An 18,008-nucleotide genomic window follows, 5' to 3' on the forward strand; every position below is an offset into this window, starting at 1 on the left:
TACGACCCGGCCGGGCGCAGCGCCGCCGCCGGCCGGTGACCGCCGTGCGAGGTGTCTGGTGTTGGTGATATGCCCAAGAGCCCATCATCACAATACGGTTTAAAGGCCCAAGTGGATATTGATCCAAGAGGGATTAGGGTTACTAATGGGCCTATGAGATAGAAGCCCATTAGTACGCCCTATATATATGAGGGAGGGGCTAGGGGGGCGAAGACCTGAGCCGCGCCACCTCCCTAGCCGCCGCCCCTCCCTCTCTCTCGGCCGCCGCCCTTGCCGTGCGTGCGGTGCTAGCACACCGACGCCCGGCGTTTCATCCCCGTACGTGTGGACTCCGTGGAGGCGCTGCTGCGACTGCTGCGCTGATCGGCTGCTGGGATCAAGTACGAGGAGCTCGGTTCGTGGGACGTGATCGACTACTTCCTCTACATCGACGCGCGACTTCTTCCGCTGCGCTGCGCGTCTAGTGGTAACGATCTATGATCTTCTACTCGCAAGTATCTTGGGTTTATGCGGTAGTGATGCTAGCGTAGCCTACCCGTTTACCTACAGTGGTATCAGAGCCATCTTGCGTAGTTTTTGGTCTGGATCTTTTGCATATAGGTGATATGTTGTTGTAGTAGATTGGATCTATTACTTTTGCACGGTTTGATTAGATCAAGTGGTCATAAGGGGTTAAAACTGGAGCGAGTTGATTGCGCGGCATATGACAAAAGATTAGTTTGTGTTCTTTCTCTGTTATGCATACGACATGTCCCTACCGGCTGGAATCACCATCGGGACTAACTGTGTGCATAGTCAGCAGATTGAACCAACAGATCAAGGTCATGTGTAGATGCAGTCTTCTCAAGTGCAAAGTTTGCACGGTCAAGGTGATTGACCTAGTGAAAATTGAGGCATTATGAATGGCTCGGATTTGAGGTGATGCGATTACTCTGATGAGATTTTCATAGGGATTCCATAGATACGATCTGTGTAATTCCGTGAGATTTTCAGGGACCGCCGTTGCTTTCTCGCTGTAGCGGCTTCTCAAGCGCTACTTTGGTAGAACACGTCGTACGCCTAACTTGTTTTTGCAGGGTGTGATGTGAATGGTATGGCCTCAATGTCATGTGATGATGTATGTGATGATTTGTGCGGCCTGCGTGTCGCAAGTTAACACAACCGGGTTGAGGTTGCACCATTATTGTATAACGACCTGCGTGTCGACTTGTGATGTTTGAATCCTCATGTAATTATTTCACTAGCTATTAGATGTAGTAGCTTAGTATCTTTTCATGGAGGCTTCAATCATGATGGCGATGATGATCACCACAAGACAGGACGGATGGCAATGGAGGTCACCTTGGAGCCATGGCGATGGTGCCCATTGTGATGCAAGAGGCCATACTATTCACAATATAATATGATTATATGCTTGTGATGTTTATTTTCCTGTCATACTATTCTTTCATGCTTTTACATATGGTGGATGCTTTAATCATGATATAATAGCTTCCCTCAGAAAAGGTTGAGTTTTTTATGCCTTTTACCAATAGCTGCACCTATAAATTTTGATCGTTGTGTGGTAGGTTTACCAAAGTAGAGTACCCTCAGCTATCACTTTTGTATAGGGTGGATGTCGGACATTCACAAGCATAGTATTGGTTTACTCAGCAAAGCTATCAAAACAGTTTTGGGCTTTAAGGCATAGGGTTGGGGCCGGGGCATTGGATGCCACCCAACAAACAAGAGTCGCATAGAGATGTGATTAGTAATTTGTTACTTACCTGTATCACTACTTTTCTAGCCGTTATGCTAAAGCTCACTAGAATTTTAGTGATTATGGATCTTGAACCACTATATGTCATTAGAGGGAAGATGACTTTGATATAGTAGGTTGTCTTTTGTTAAATCAGTTAATGAAAGTCTTTACATAAACTTAGTGCTGAAATCTTGCTTTACTTTAATGTTGTAGATCATGTCTGCCAGTAACAATTCCGCTTTCAATTTGCGTTCTGTTCTTGAGAAATAAAAGTTGAATGAAACAAACTTTATTGATTGGTACCGCAACCTGAGAATTGTTCTCAGGCAAGAGAAAAAGGAGTATGTTCTTGAGCAGCCATATCCTGATGATCTCCCTGACAATGCAATTGCTGCTGATCGCAGAACTTATGAGAAGCACTGCAATGACTCACTTGATGTCAGCTGCTCGCCACCATGTCCCCTGATCTGCAGAAGCAGTATGAGCATGCGGATGCTCATACCATGATCGAGGGGCTGCGTGGGATGTTTCAGAACCAAGCCAGGACTGAGAGGTTCAATATCTCAAAATCCTTGTTTGCGTGCAAGCTGGCAGAAGGTAGCCCAGTCAGTCCTCATGTGATCAAAATGATTGGTTACATTGAGTCTTTGGATAGACTTGGTTCTAAACTTCACCAAGACTTGGCTACTGATGTTATTCTCCAGTCGCTCCCGGCGAGCTATGAGCCTTTTATCATGAACTTTCAGATGAATGGCTTGGATAAAACATTGAGTGAGTTGCATGGGATGCTAAAAACAGCAGAGGAGAGCATTAAGAAGAATCCCAATCATGTGATGATGATTCAGAAGGGGAACAAAAAGAGGAAGCGTTGGACGCCTCCTAATCCCAAAGGTAAAGGCAAGGAAAAGAGTTCCGGTGGTGAGTCCTCAGGCTCTAAGCTAAAGCCAGCACCTAAGGCCAAATCTGGCCCTACTTCTGAAGATGAATGCTTCCACTGTCATGAAAAGGGACATTGGTCTAGGAACTGCAAGAAGTACTTGGAAGAAAAGAAGAAGAAGAAGGGAAGTGAGACTTCCACTTCAGGTATAAATGTTATAGAAATAAATATTGCATTATCTTCTAGTGAATCATGGGTATTTGATACTGGATCGATGATTCACACTTGCAAATCGTTGCAGGGTCTAAGTGAGACTAGAAGATTTGCAAGAGGCGAGTTGGACGTTCGGGTCGGCAATGGCGCAAAGGTTGCGGTGTTGGCGGTCGGCACCTACCACTTGTCTCTACCCTCCGAATTAGTTTTGGAATTAAATAATTATTATTGCATTCCTGCTTTGAGCAAGAACATTATTTCTTCTTCATGTTTGGAAGAAGTTGGTGATTTTAAGATTGTAATTGAGAACAAACGTTGTTCTATCTTTTGCAATGGTATTTTTTATGCTCATTGTCCATTGGTGAATGGATTATATGTTCTTGATCTTGAGGATAAATCTGTCTGTAACATTAATACTAAGAGGTTTAGACCAAATGATTTGAATCCCACTTTTATTTGGCATTGTCGCTTAGGTCATATAAATGAGAAGCGCATTGAACAACTCCATAAAGATGGATTGTTAAGCTCATTTGATTTTGAATCATTTGACACATGTGAGTCTTGTTTGCTTGGAAAGATTACCAAAGCGCCTTTCACTGGTCAGAGTGAGAGGGCGAGTGACTTGTTGGGACTTGTACATACCGATGTATGTGGACCAATGAGCTCAATAGCCAGAGGTGGTTTTTCAGTACTTCATTACTTTCACTGATGACTTTAGTAGATATGGCTATATCTACTTAATGAGGCACAAGTCTGAATCGTTTGAAAAGTTCAAAGAATTTCAGAATGAAGTACAAAATCAATTAGGCAAGACAATTAAATTTCTGCGATCTGATCGTGGAGGAGAATATTTGAGCCTTGAATTTGGTGATCATTTGAAGCAATGTGGAATTATTCCGCAGCTAACTCCGCCCGGAACGCCTCAATGGAATGGGGTATCCGAACGGAGGAACCGAACCTTGTTGGACATGGTTAGGTCCATGATGAGCCAAGCTGATCTTCCATTGTCATTTTGGGGTTATGCTCTTGAAACTGCTGCGTTCACACTGAATAGGGTTCCAAGTAAGTCTGTTGAGAAGACACCATATGAGATATGGACTGGGAAGCGTCCCGGATTATCTTTTCTCAAAGTTTGGGGATGTGAGGCTTATGTCAAACATTTGATGTCAGATAAGCTCACTCCAAAGTCAGACAAATGTTTCCTTGTGGGGTATCCTAGGGAAACCAAAGGATATTATTTTTACAATAAGGCGGAAGGCAAAGTGTTTGTCGCTCGCAAAGGTGTTTTCTTAGAAAAGGAGTTTCTCTCAAAAGGATTTAGTGGGAGCAAGGTGCAACTTGAAGAAATTCAGGAAACACCCGAAACTGTTTCAGCACCCACTGAAGATCCACGGGATGTGCAAGATGTTGCACAACCCGTAGTTGAGGCACCAGCCCCACGAAGGTCTATAAGGGCACGTCGCGCTACTGACAAGCTCAACCTCCTTATTACGGAGGAGCGCCATGTATTATTGATGGAAAATGATGAGCCCTTGACCTACAAAGAAGCAATGATGGGACCCGACTCCGACAAATGGCTTGAAGCCATGGAATCCGAGTTAAAATCCATGCATGATAATCAAGTTTGGAACTTGGTCGATCAGATTGACAGTGTAAGACCTGTCGACTGTAAGTGGATTTTTAAGAAAAAATTAGACATGGATGGAAATGTTCACATCTATAAGGCACGATTGGTGGCGAAAGGTTTCCGACAAATTCAAGGTGTTGACCATGAGGAAACCTTTTCGCCCGTCGCAATGCTAAAGTCTGTTCGGATTCTCCTAGCAATTGCCGCATATTATGACTATGAGATATGGCAAATGGATGTCAAAACCGCTTTTCTTAATGGACATCTAAGTGAGGATGTGTATATGACACAGCCTGAAGGTTTTGTTGATCCTAAAAATGCTGGGAAAATATGTAAGCTTCAGAGGTCCATCTATGGATTGAAGCAAGCATCTCGGAGTTGGAATATTCATTTTGATGAAGTAGTCAAAGGGTTTGGCTTCATCAAGAATGAAGATGAGCCTTGTGTTTAAAAAAGGCTAGTGGGAGCGCACTTGTGTTTCTGGTCCTATATGTGGATGACATATTACTGATCGGAAATGATATTCCAATGCTTGAAGCCGTTAGAACCTCATTGAAAAAGAGTTTTTCGATGAAGGATTTAGGAGAGGCGGCTTATATTCGGGGTATTAGGATCTATAGAGATAGATCAAAAAGGCTAATTGGATTGAGCCAAGACACGTACATTGACAAGATATTGAATCGGTTCAATATGCAAGATTCCAAGAAAGGTTTCTTGCCAATGTCACATGGCATTACTCTAAGCAAGAGTCAGTGTGCTACGACACCTGATGAGCAAAAGAGGATGAGTACGATTCCTTATGCTTCAGCCATAGGGTCGATCATGTATGATATGCTTTGCACGCGCCCAGATGTTTCCTTTACTCTAAGTGTTACGAGCAGGTATCAGTCAGATTTCGGTGAACCTCACTGGACAATTGTAAAGAGTATCCTTAAGTACTTGAGAAGAACTAAGGATATGTTCCTAATATTTGGAGGCGAAGATGAGCTCCTTGTAAAGGGTTACACCGATGCTAGTTTTCAAACAGACAAAGATGACTCCAAATCGCAATCCGGTTTTGTTTTCTGCCTCAATGGTGGGGCAATGAGCTGGAAGAGTTCCAAGCAAGATATGGTGGCTGATTCGACGACAGAGGCCGAGTATATTGCAGCTTCGGAAGCTGCAAAAGAAGCTGTTTGGATCAGAAAGTTTGTTTCTGACTTGGGTGTTGTTCCTAGTGCGTCCAGTCCAGTGGACCTCTATTGTGATAATAGTGGTGCCGTTGCACTAGCAAAGGAGCCTAGAACAACTAAGAAGTCCAGACATATACTGCGAAAGTATCACCTCATCCGTAACTTTGTTGAGAGAGGTGATGTGAAGGTTTGCAAGGTGCACACGGATTCAAACGTTGCTGATCCGTTGACGAAGCCTCTCCCACAACCAAAGCATGAGGCGTACATGAGATCTATGGGTATTAGATACTTACATCAGTGATTCTAGTGTGCGTGGGAGATTTTGTGTCATGAGTATGTTTATGTAATGATAAATAATTGTTATTTGTTCCATGGATGATTATTTTACATTGATTATCAAGTATGTGACTTGTTCGTGAAACTCTTTGTTGAAAATGATATGATTCTAAATTATCCCTAGTTTATGTCGTTGTGTGGGACAACAACGACGTTGAGACTAGCACATGCATTAATTGATGATCATGTTTCACGGATCATGGATATGGAGATATCGGATTAATGATGTGGACACATGTTGGTGAACATGGTGTTGGATTGACCCACTCCAAGACAATGTTGGGATTGTTATTTTGTATGTGTCATCAGTTGTTCTTGAGTGTTATACCTACTGGATCCTTAGACCTGAGATCGCCATTGTTTCTCACTGTGTGTAGTGGTGCATCTTGGGGCTGCTAAACGCTACTCCGTGACTGGATAGTTACAAAAGCAGCTTACAGGTATGTCATGAAACATGAAATGGGATGTGAGCGGATCAAGATGGAATTTGCCCCTCCTAGATAACGGGAGAGATATCTCTGGGCCCCTCGAGATAGTTGGATTTGAAAGTGCATGGCCATGCCAAAGTGATTAAAGAGTTAATCATGATGACTAAAGGTTAGTTATGAATAGAATCCACTATTAGATCGAGAGAATGGTCGAGCTATCACAAAGGTGGCACGCATCTCGCTTTGAGCTTGACTGGTATCGTGTGGCAAAGGGATCGGTGTATGAGTATATCTATGGTTCGGCCGATATGATCTTTATGTGTATTTGTGAGTCACTATGCCCTGCTAGGTGCCGCTATTGACTTGTGATTCGGAAATGATTTCCGATCACGACCACCTACACATGAACCTAACGGGTCACACACTTAAGGGGTTTGAAATGTTGGAAACTTGCATATATGATTGTCTCTAGTGCAAGTGGGAGATTGTTGGTGATATGCCCAAGAGCCCATCATCACAATACGGTTTTAAAGGCCCAAGTGGATATTGATCCAAGAGGGATTAGGGTTACTAATGGGCCTATGAGATAGAAGCCCATTAGTACGCCCTATATATATGAGGGAGGGGCTAGGGGGGCGAAGACCTGAGCCGCGCCACCTCCCTAGCCGCCGCCCCTCCCTCTCTCTCGGCCGCCGCCCTTGCCGTGCGTGCGGTGCTAGCACACCGACGCCCGGCGTTTCATCCCCGTATGTGTGGACTCCGTGGAGGCGCTGCTGCGACTGCTGCGCTGATCGGCTGCTGGGATCAAGTACGAGGAGCTCGGTTCGTGGGACGTGATCGACTACTTCCTCTACATCGACGCGCGACTTCTTCCGCTGCGCTGCGCGTCTAGTGGTAACGATCTATGATCTTCTACTCGCAAGTATCTTGGGTTTATGCGATAGTGATGCTAGCGTAGCCTATCCGTTTACCTACATCTGGCTCTGGCAGGCAGGCGACCACGCGCGGCGGATCTGCGTCGTCGCTCACGAGTCCGGCCGCGCAGGGGCCGCACCAGTGCCACGGCCACATCGATCGGGCCGTTACGCGCGCGCGGGCCCCCGGCGGCCCAGGCGGCGACACCGGCGCGCTCGATCCGTCGGTGGCACGGGGCCGGCCGCACAGGAGCTGTACTGTACGGGGCGCCGTCGTCTACTGCATGCGGCCCCGCACAGGAGCTAGCTGTACGGGGGGCGTCTACAGCAAGCCCCGGCCCGCGGCTGACGCGGCCAGCCGGCGACCAGATAGTACATGCCCGGAGGAAGGCCACAGAGCTCACCAGCCCTGTCGTCACTGCGAGGATTGGTCGAGCTGCAACGTACGTGCCACAAGACGTACGCCCATTGATTCCTCTGCCGGTACGGCGCGCCGCTCTGGGCCGTCGTCGCGCACCGACAGATGGCCGGCCGGCGGGCAGGACGGCTAACCTTCCGGATGTGCCGCACACAACTTTCACGTACCTTCGGACAAGCCCATGTTCACCCGGCGTCCGCTGGCCACACTACTTCCGGCGCCCATACGCTCGCCTTCCTTTTTCCCTCAGTGTGAGTACCACTACCGGCGAGGGACGGAGATGCGCCCTACATGTATGGCGTGACAGGATAAAAAGTGGCTCATGGAGCCACAGTTTTAACCAGCGCGTGTACTGCAACTACTAATGCGATGATCTTGAAGCAAAGAACGAAAATTCTGAAAAATCACAGCAAAATAATACGTGCAGTACTGGCAGGAGGTGAGAAACGGGCACATATAATTGGACAAGGCCAATCGGCTGGGCCTCCAAGATCGATCGAGCACTGTAGGTGAATGCACGCGGCCGGTGGGCTACAGGAGAAGGGTACAGGACAGGGGGGCCAACTCGGATCGGCTGCCGCCGATGGATCGCCGGCCGGGACGTCGCAACAGACGCGCCCCTAACCATTTATGTGCGCCTCTCCTCCCGCCCCATTTTTATAGCGACCGTGACGCGACGGGGCGGCGGGCGGACCACCCGGACCGCACGGATCGGAGCTCCGATCCGTCCGAGGCTTCTGACTTGTGAGGTTTCCGCGCCGCTTGGCCGCGCCCCCCTTGGCTTCCCAATCGTGTACGAACCGGGGTAGCGTGGGAACGAACCGGGATGGATGATGGATTGATGGATGGATGGGAGCTGCGAGTGGATGGCCCCTCCATGACTGGCGCCTTCAAATCGTTCCCAGTTAGTTTTCAAGTGGGCGATGCCATTCCTCGACCATCGGCCGTCCATGTGAAGTCTTTATACCTTTTGATTAATACATCTCCCTTGTATGTCTGGATGTTTGGTAAAAGAAGCATGGCAACTGTTTTTGCCTGTAATAATTTAATGGTTACAGGAGCCTCGATAGTACATCAGGTCATAGGCTCAACTTACTGTAAGAGCTAATATTTTAGAATTTAACGGTATTGTACTTTCGGTGGCAAACAACGTTTTCATCGACAGCGAGGCGCCTCTGGATTTCATCAATCTCGAGAATTTGTCAATTTAGTCTTCGAAAATGCTCATTGAGGTAGGGTTTGCACACAGACATTCATAGGAGTAAGTTTGCGTGCGTTGTTTGAATTGTCTGAATTGTATTGTGTAATTTTGAAAAAAATATTTTTGCCCGTGATCACTATTTTGTAATAGTTTTGTGATGGTCTGCGCACCTGGGAAGAATACATAAGTTATTACGTTGATTGATGGACCCGTCTCCACGACAAAGTGGTACGGTGTCTACGTGTGCATCCCCCTTTAATTTACAATAAGATGAAGAAATATGTGTGTGTTTATTTAGTTGCATGAACAGCTAACTAATTAAGATAGCGTGCCACTCTAGTTAATTTTTTCTACTAAATTAGTTACACCGAATGTTGTTCTAGTTCATTTTATCATCAAGATGATCCAGTGATCCAAAATACACCTACCTTGCATCGTCCCTAGCCGGGACACAAGTTTGTCATGATTGTAGTGGTGACCTTCCTTGTGGCGAGCACAACCAGAGTTATTCCTCCACTACTCTAGCAGCCGGAGCTTGTTTTGACATGGTGGTTTTGGTTCGAATCCTTTTAGATTATTGATGCAGAATGATGTCAGTTTATTGTTCTTCCCGGTGTATTCCTCGGCCATCAACGTCCATCAAGACAACTAGACAAACCATGGGCAGTTCAAGTACATGTTGGATAAAGATTGCTCAATATGGGATGATCTGATTGTGATATACTGGTACACAACTGTTGCACGTCGCTCGATTAGTCTCCCATAGAAAGGTGGTGACACTTGGTACGTTGCACGTGGACAACCCTAGCTACCTATCTGCCTAGCATGTAGATTTACACAATGTCAAGCTAACATCATGTTCCGATGTCCCAATCATTACGACATTTCCTTCCATGATCTCCCAAGAATAATTTTTTTTACGACTAGCTGTGGCGGTTATATATATATATATATATATATATATATATATATATATATATATATATATATATATATATATATATATATATATATATATATAGGATCTTCTTTACATTTCAAATATTTTTTTAATATAAAGAATCAGCAGAGGATGTTTTTTAGCCTCAAAGAGTTATTTATCAATTGGCCAACAGTCTTCTTGTTAGAAAATATTGGTCGACCTTACAAAAAAAAAGGAAATATTGATCGAGGACTCTTGTGGAATTGAATAACATGTCGCCCACTTGATAATAACAAAATTATCGAGATGAAGAATAATAACACTCGGAATTAAAACATCTTATGGATAGCTACACATGTCGTGTTTTCTTGACACTGAGATTTTGACGCCTTCTCATTTTTCCTGGAAGAAAGTCTGCTGGGTGACGTCTCGTCAAATATCAACTGGGATCGTGGGGGTAATTTTTTCCAGCGAGGTCTCTACACCAAGAGACTTGCTTGATGCTGTCTGGTTTCTTCGGATGCAGGCAACCTTGAAGAAGATACAGCAAGATAAAGCGCGAGACGACGGCATCGTAGCTACTACTAGTTGCGTTGCTAGGTGTTTTATCTTGTAGGTAGGCTGTGCCCCCTCTCCTCAGTTTACCATCTTGTATGTGGTGCCTGCTGCGAGCTGATGATTGTTCTCCCTCCATGATTGCAAGCGTCGCCCAATGAGCGAGCACACGTGTCGGGCCTCCATGAACAGAGGAACAGTGGCACTAGCGAGACCTAGGAATGGTGTACCTACAGCCACACATGACACCGTACCATCAATGTGTCCGAAACACATGCTGGCAGCAGTAACGTCCCAGGCTAGGCTGGGCTAGCTGGCGTGTCGTCCCGCCCTGCAAGAACCGTAGGATCAACAATTCGGTTTGCTTCTTGGTCTGGTCCTTTTCTCTGAATTCAATTGCGAGTAGTGCTCCCCTTATCCTCCTTTTGTGAGAAAGACAGTACGTGATGAATGCCGTACGAACAGATCAGAAGATCAGCTATGCCCATTTAGGATCTTAAGCAAAGTACAAACATATGAAAGCAATCGCCCATCTAGTATCCGGTTTCCAAATTAACTGAAAAAACATACTACGCTGTTTAGAGCATGAACGGCGGCTAGATTTACTTTAAACTTGCCATTTAACAACTACTCGTAACTGAAGTACACAATAATTTTGGCGTCTCTTTTATTTTATTTCAACGTTAGCATTATTAGTTTCGCTTCTGAACATGCCATGTCGATTTCCCTATCCGTGGGGTTTGTGGTTTCCATGTGAATCTCAAGGAGTTGAGTTGGACAGTTGGCTGGATGACATGATGCTCGTTGGTGTCAGTACTTTTCCATGGTCAGTGGCACCATTCTCGGGTGATCATCACTAGGACGACAGGTCGACAGCGCCTCGAGGAACAAGTCCTCTAGTATGTAGCATCACTGAGGACGTTCTATTTATCTTTTTCAAACAAAAAAAAACAGGACGTTCTCTTTATTGCTACACTACTGTTCCGATGTCAAAACTCGGGGGCCGTACGGCGGCGAAAGCGAAGGAAGGGAATCAGAAAGGCAAATTGATGGGCCGTGCGGCATGCACCAAAAGGCCCGTTAGCCGGCACAAAATGGTGGTGGTCCAGGCGTTTGTGAGGCCCAAACAGGCGGATGACGGTGCGGCACTTCGAAAGTTGATGCGTCATGCGTGTCACCAAAAAAGAAAAAGAAAAACTAGAGGAATCGACAGTTGGTGGCTTGGTGCCCAACTCTTCAACAGCACTCACTCCGGCCGTTCAGGGTACTTGCCAGGACTCCTCCGAAGACAAAGCCTCGCTGGACCATCTCGTCGCGCTCGCGCGCCGGTTGAACTCACCATCATCCATCAGCTTTGGAATCCTTGTGCTTTATTAAAGGAAAAAAAAGTAGCATTCCCTACCACCTACAGGACATGTGAAGCTCCATCATATCTCCTTTTCTTTTGGTGACGCGCATGGTGTTTTAAAAGAGTAAAATGTACCGCCGGTACTCGAATTTGACTCGTAGTGTTATTTACATCTCTAAATTTCCAAATTGCACATTCAACTCCACAAACTTATTAATTGTGTCATCGGAAGTATTTATGCAGATGTTGAGTTTACATGTACCCTCAAATTTTATTTTTCAACTTTTTCCTAAACTCTTCTATTTTTGAAATTATTGTTGCAAAATCCGACACGATAAATCTTGCGGAGCATGACATACTAAGGCCTAGGAGATCTGCTACATCCAGTGCAAGTTCTACTTTTTAGGTTCCGGACGTGCTAGTCAATTTGACTTTCAATTGATAAGAAAAATAGAATTAATCAGTAATTAACAGGAAATCTACCGGCTTGTATTCCGAATAGTTTCGTAAGAATGATATCGGCAATGTAGTCTGGTATACCAACAAGATCGTCGGCTATCAAGACAGAGCTAACCGCTGGGGCGATAACTTAATCCAGCTTGCCAATGAATTTAATTATAAAGGGACTTATTTCTAACACTTGATTGTGATCGACTAAAGTAGCTGACTAATAACTCAAACCAATAAGCCTAATTCAATCATACCACTCAAAGATCGGACTTAACCGAGACAGTCTGAGATAGCAAGATTAAACTACACGAATTGGCAGATAAGGTTGACTATGACAAGGTACAAGATTTGATCAATGAATTATAAAGAATGAAGATCACTAGGTCTATTGGCTTTTAGGATCTTGCAGAGATGTATTAGACAATAACCGATAGATTGTTGATCAACGTTGGATAAATTGTGAAATCTAATAACAACTTATAAAAGATCAGACCTAACCGAGACAGTCTAAGATAGCAAGATTAAACTACACGAATTGGCAGATAAGGTTGACTATGACAATGTACAAGATTTGATCAATGAATTATAAAGAACGAAGATCACTAGGTCTATTGGCTTTTAGGATCCTACAGAGACGTATTAGACAATAACCGATAGATTGTTGATGAACATTGGATAAATTGTGAAATCTAATAACAAATTATAAAAGATCAGATCTAACCGAGACAGTCTTACGAGCAGCTAGAAGAAATCGATAACTAGTAAATGAACTAAACGAAATTACAGCGATACACCTGTAATTAAAGCTCAGCAAATCTGATAAAAACGATACTTACAAGCAAACTGGAGGTCAGATCTAACTGATGCAGCCCTGCTCATCAAAGAATATGTCGAATTTTACTCTACTCCTCCTAGGGTATGGCCTGAAGCGGGAAAAAGAAGTTTTATTGATGTGTGATTATTTTTTATAAAACCCTCAGATTTGCTATTTATAACCTGTTACAATGACTTCTATCTGGACACAACTTGGCAAACTTGACTTGAAAGAAAAAGCTAAAACTACAATATTTCAAAAATATCTCCAAAAGTAATGGACTTCTAGATCTTCTAGTGACATCATACTCTCGTCCAAGTCATAATCTGTTGCTGGGCCACCTTTAACTAGTTCTGACCGTACTTTGACTGCGCTAGCACCAGCTTTCACCATGCCTTTGAACAATCCTGGGCTGAACGGGCCATTGGCCTTACTGAAAAAAATTCCTATCAGCTCAATCGGCTTTTGTTTCAAAACTTTATGTCCAAATCCAAATTTTATTATTTTTATATTTATTACAATTTTTTGTATTTCTATTTTCTATTTTTTTTACAAATTGGCATATGAGTTTCATTTTCCTTCAGAATTTTTGTTTGTTATGATTTTTGTGTATATATGTTTTGTACATAATTTTATATTTGAACAAATTATGTAACTCTGAAGGAAAATGAAACTGATATGAACATTTTGAAATTTCGGGGATTTGGACGACACCCGGAACCAAGTATAAGGTTCGACGATGTATTTTACTCTATTTTAAACCTTAATCATGCATACTGCAAAAGGCATGTTGAACCAAGGCTGATTACAATGTTGTAGCTCCTGGATGCCCGCCGGTGCCCGGTAGACGTAATCATGGCCGTCTGATCAGACGAACCCGATCGGACCCGACCGAACATGACCAATGTATGGGCTACGCTTGAGCCAAAATTTCTAACCCGCTATAAAAGTAGGGCCGGACACGGGCCAAAACTTTTGACCTAAAAGCCGAAAAAAATCATTCAACCGAACCCAATCCAATCCAAAAATTATACATACAAATCAGATTTTACCCTATCTGGCCACATGTCGTGTCAGGCTCGAGCTAAAAATCCAGCCCGATGGTCGAGTCGAGCCGGGCTCGGGCTGAAGAAAAAAAAAACACCGGGTTCTACTATTTGGCGACGTTCCATCCCGTCCCGGTTACTGCCTGTAGCAACGGGCGCTTTCATCTTTGTTTTTTATTAGGGGCGCGCGCTTTCTTTCTACTCCTTCCGTCCCAAAAAGATTGTGAATCTCGTTTTCCAAAGAGTCAAACTATTTTAATTTTGACCAAATTTATTTAAAAAGTTACTAACATTTGTGTGTCCGAATAGATGTAGTATAGAAATATATTACATAATTAATTTAAAGATATTTATATTGTAACATAAATATTAATATTATTTTATATAAATTTAGTCAAATTTGAAATTATTTGACTCCTTAGATAGTGAGATTTACATTTTTTTCGGCACGGAGGGAGCAGTTCCTACGCCGTTATGCTACTCCAACAGCACGGCGCGTTGGGTCGTTACCCGCTGGCCCCGACGTTACTCCGATGGGTTGGGTTGGGTCAGACGGTCAGTCAGGCAGAGCGGGCGGGCGAGCGACCGGGCGTGGCGTAATCTGACTTTCCCCGCAGCCACGTTAAGGCCTTGTTTAGGTTTTTGCAAAAAAGTTGTAAACGCATTAAAGTGAAACGGAATCTTGCTAATTTGAAGTACTAAATAAAGTCTATTTATAAAACTTTTTGCATGGATGGGCTGTAAATCGCGAGACGATTTTAATGAGCCTACTTAATCCATGATTTGCAACAGTGATGCTACAGTAACCATCCGCTAATTATTGATTAAATATGAATTAATTAGTATCATTAGATTCGTCTCGCGATTTACAACCCATCTATGCAAAAAGTTTTGCAAATAGACTTCATTTAGTACTTCAAATGCTCTTTTTACATCTTTACACAATTTTGCAAAATGAACTCCCACCCTGTTCGCGACCGGTTCCCCACCCCCCAACGAATGCCTCCGCGGTGGCTGCAAGCCTGCAACCCCTTTCCTTTCCCTCCTCCCCCAATCCGCCCCTCGGGCCTCGCAATCCGGAGCGGCGGCGGCGGCTGGGGCGAGGCAGGAATCCCGGCCTTCTTCCCCGTCCCGGCGGGCCTGCAGGTGAGCGCTCCCCCGCCCTCCTTTCCGCTTTCGCTCGCTGCTCGCTGCTCGCTGCCTAGCTCCTCCCAGTCCCGGACAATGGATGGATCTCTCGAACGCTCCCCCGATCCCTGGATGGTTTAGCGCGCTGTTTACTTCGGCTGCCTCCGCCGTCTGCCCGTGTCCCAGCGGGAATTCTCACGGTTACTACTCTGTTGTTAGCGATAAGTCAGTTTAGTGGATGTGTCTAGCCGTTTGCTGTCTCCGCCCATCATTTTAGTACGTATTTTACATGAGGCTAGTACGTGAATCTGTTCGGGAACCAGCGTGGATTCTTTCTCTAGATGACTGTGAAAGCGTTTTCAGCCTTATTCACCTGTGCTTGACTCATATAACCGGCCTGTAGTAGAGAGGTTTGGGCAGAAGTTATCAAAAGCATAATTGCTGGGATAGCTGAAATGTTGGAACTGCATAACGGTGGGCATTCTGTGAAACTAATTCATGCTTCTACCTTTACAAAGGATAATAATACCCAACAAAAATAAATGGTGCTGCTCCTGAAGGAGAACTGTTTTAGATTTTACTTTAGAGCTGTGCTTTATTTCATTTAAGTTTGTCTTAGGTTTTACATTGCTCCTTTATTTCTTTTCACAAGATTTCATACGTGATATGGAATGCCTCTTTTGTTGCCTCAGAAACTTCACGGTTCCTTGTTCCTTAGTCCTGTCATTTCAACAAAATAAACTGTTACTTTGAAACCGTCGTATGAGTTCAATGCCTTTCTGTGTCTAAATTTAGTAACAGCATTTTCCTTTCTTTTGGACTGGTTCTTGTTTTTGCAGAAATGGTTAGGCAAGCGTATGTAAGAGATCAGTCATTCCTGCAGTAAATGGCACTTCGAGTCTTGACTGTTAAATAGGGTGCCTTGCCTAGTGGAAAGTGGTTGGATTCTATTATATAATCTGAGACTCCACCTAAACGAAATGGCCTCCGATGGTAATGGAAATCTGAAAGCTGACACTCAACAAGTCGAACCAACAGCCTCGGATGCTGTTCCTAGGGCAACAAGCCTGAATGCCCTTGCCACTCAGGGTGTTTCACAACGGGGAAAGTGGTGGAGTGGATTTAGGAACTTCTGGAATAGCCTTTCAAGTGGCCCAAGGTTAAAGAAGCTCGGCCCCTCCCCTTCGTTCAGATTTCAACAGCTCGCGCTTCAACGTGATGAGTTCTCACGTTCCGTCCATTCTGACAACCATGGTAGTCATGATCGTTTCCAATTCCTCAGGAAGATTAATTGGGGCCATCTTTGGATGATGGCCAAGGATTGGATAAAGGAGCCTATGAACATGGCCCTTTTCGTTTGGATTGTTTGTGTTGCTGTGTCAGGAGCAATTCTCTTCCTTGTTATGACTAGAATGCTGAATCATGCTTTGCCAAAAAAATCGCAAAGAGACACCTGGTTTGAAGTGAACAACCAAATTCTGAATGCGTTGTTCACACTCATGTGCTTGTATCAGCACCCACAACGGATCTACAACTTTGTGCTTCTGTGTCGATGGGAGCAAAAGGACATTCTAAAGCTTAGGAAGATATATTGCAAAAATGGAGCATATAAGCCTAATGAGTGGATGCACATGATGGTTGTTGTAATCCTTCTTAATTTGAATTGCTTTGCTCAGTATGCCCTTTGCGGTCTAAATCTGGGATACCGCAGATCTGAACGGCCTCCTATTGGTGTTGGCCTGACTATATCTGTTGCAATTGGGGCTGCAGCATTTGCTGGTCTTTATAATATCATCAGCCCACTTGGGAAGGATTATGACACAGAACAGGCGGACATTGATCGAGAAGCACAAATTGAAGTCACCACAACTGAGAGCGGCAGGCCAACTTCACGATTTATGTCGTTTGAGAGGAGGTACTCTTTCATCCATACTGAAGAACGTCGTTTCGTGGAGAGTAGGCCTGAGTGGGTTGGCGGGCTACTGGATTTCTGGGACCAGATATCTCTTGCATACTTGTCACTTTTCTGCAGCTGCTGTGTCTTTGGCTGGAACATGCAGAGGCTTGGCTTTGGCAACATGTATGTCCATATCGCAACGTTTCTGCTCTTTTGCCTAGCACCATTTTTTATCTTCACCCTGGCAGCTGGCAACATTAACAACTCCTCCCTTCAATCAGCATTGGGGCTCACTGGCCTTTTCCTATGCTTCTTCGGTTTACTGTATGGTGGCTTTTGGAGAATACAAATGAGGAAGAGATTCAATCTGCCCGAAAATACCTTCTGCTGCCGCAACCCCGACGCGACAGATTGTTTCCAGTGGTTGTTCTGCTGCTCATGTTCCCTTGCCCAGGAGGTCAGAACCGCTGATCACTACGATATTACAGAGGACAGGTCACACAGAGGGCAAGTGGCAGAGGAAAGTCCGCGCATAATGTCCCCGTTGCGACGTGAAGATGGTTCGCCCCTGTTCAAGTCCCATCCGAGTTCGCCATACAGGAGTGGCAATGCTAGTCCATCGATCTTCATTCTGGAGAGCCCATCAGCTCCACGCAGGTCATCTGGATCCACGCCTCAGGGTGGTTCACCGATGAGGAGCGATAGGGCGATGGAGGCACCAACCCCTTCCGTTTTCCACAGAGAAGTTTGACCGTGTCATGATGGAGCTACCAGCCCAATGAGATGATAAATGTATTTTTTTTGTAAAGAAATATATCATGTGTGTACATACGCTGAAATTTTCTGTGCGGTTACTGTTTCATACAAAATGTAGAGTATCCAGTTATTCTCCTATCTTAAGTGCTGTTATATCTCAGTGTA

General features: G+C 44.6%; 1 protein-coding gene across 1 annotated transcript; it reads left to right on the forward strand.

Annotated features, from left to right (window-relative positions):
* The first annotated feature begins 15,019 nt into the window (after positions 1 to 15,019).
* On the forward strand, positions 15,020 to 18,008 carry LOC120698375. Its single transcript, XM_039981941.1, has 2 exons — positions 15,020 to 15,208; positions 16,030 to 18,008. The coding sequence occupies exon 2, from the start codon at positions 16,171 to 16,173 to the stop codon at positions 17,836 to 17,838; it is 1,668 nt and encodes a 555-aa protein (XP_039837875.1). The 5' UTR covers positions 15,020 to 15,208; positions 16,030 to 16,170; the 3' UTR covers positions 17,839 to 18,008.

Source organism: Panicum virgatum, chromosome 3K (assembly GCF_016808335.1).
Source record: "Panicum virgatum strain AP13 chromosome 3K, P.virgatum_v5, whole genome shotgun sequence".
Taxonomy (NCBI): Eukaryota; Viridiplantae; Streptophyta; class Magnoliopsida; order Poales; family Poaceae; genus Panicum; species Panicum virgatum.

Coding starts and splice junctions, on each gene's coding strand:
- LOC120698375 (XM_039981941.1), top strand. CDS start 16,171: ATGGCCTCCGATGGTAATGGAAATCTGAAAGCTGACACTCAACAAGTC.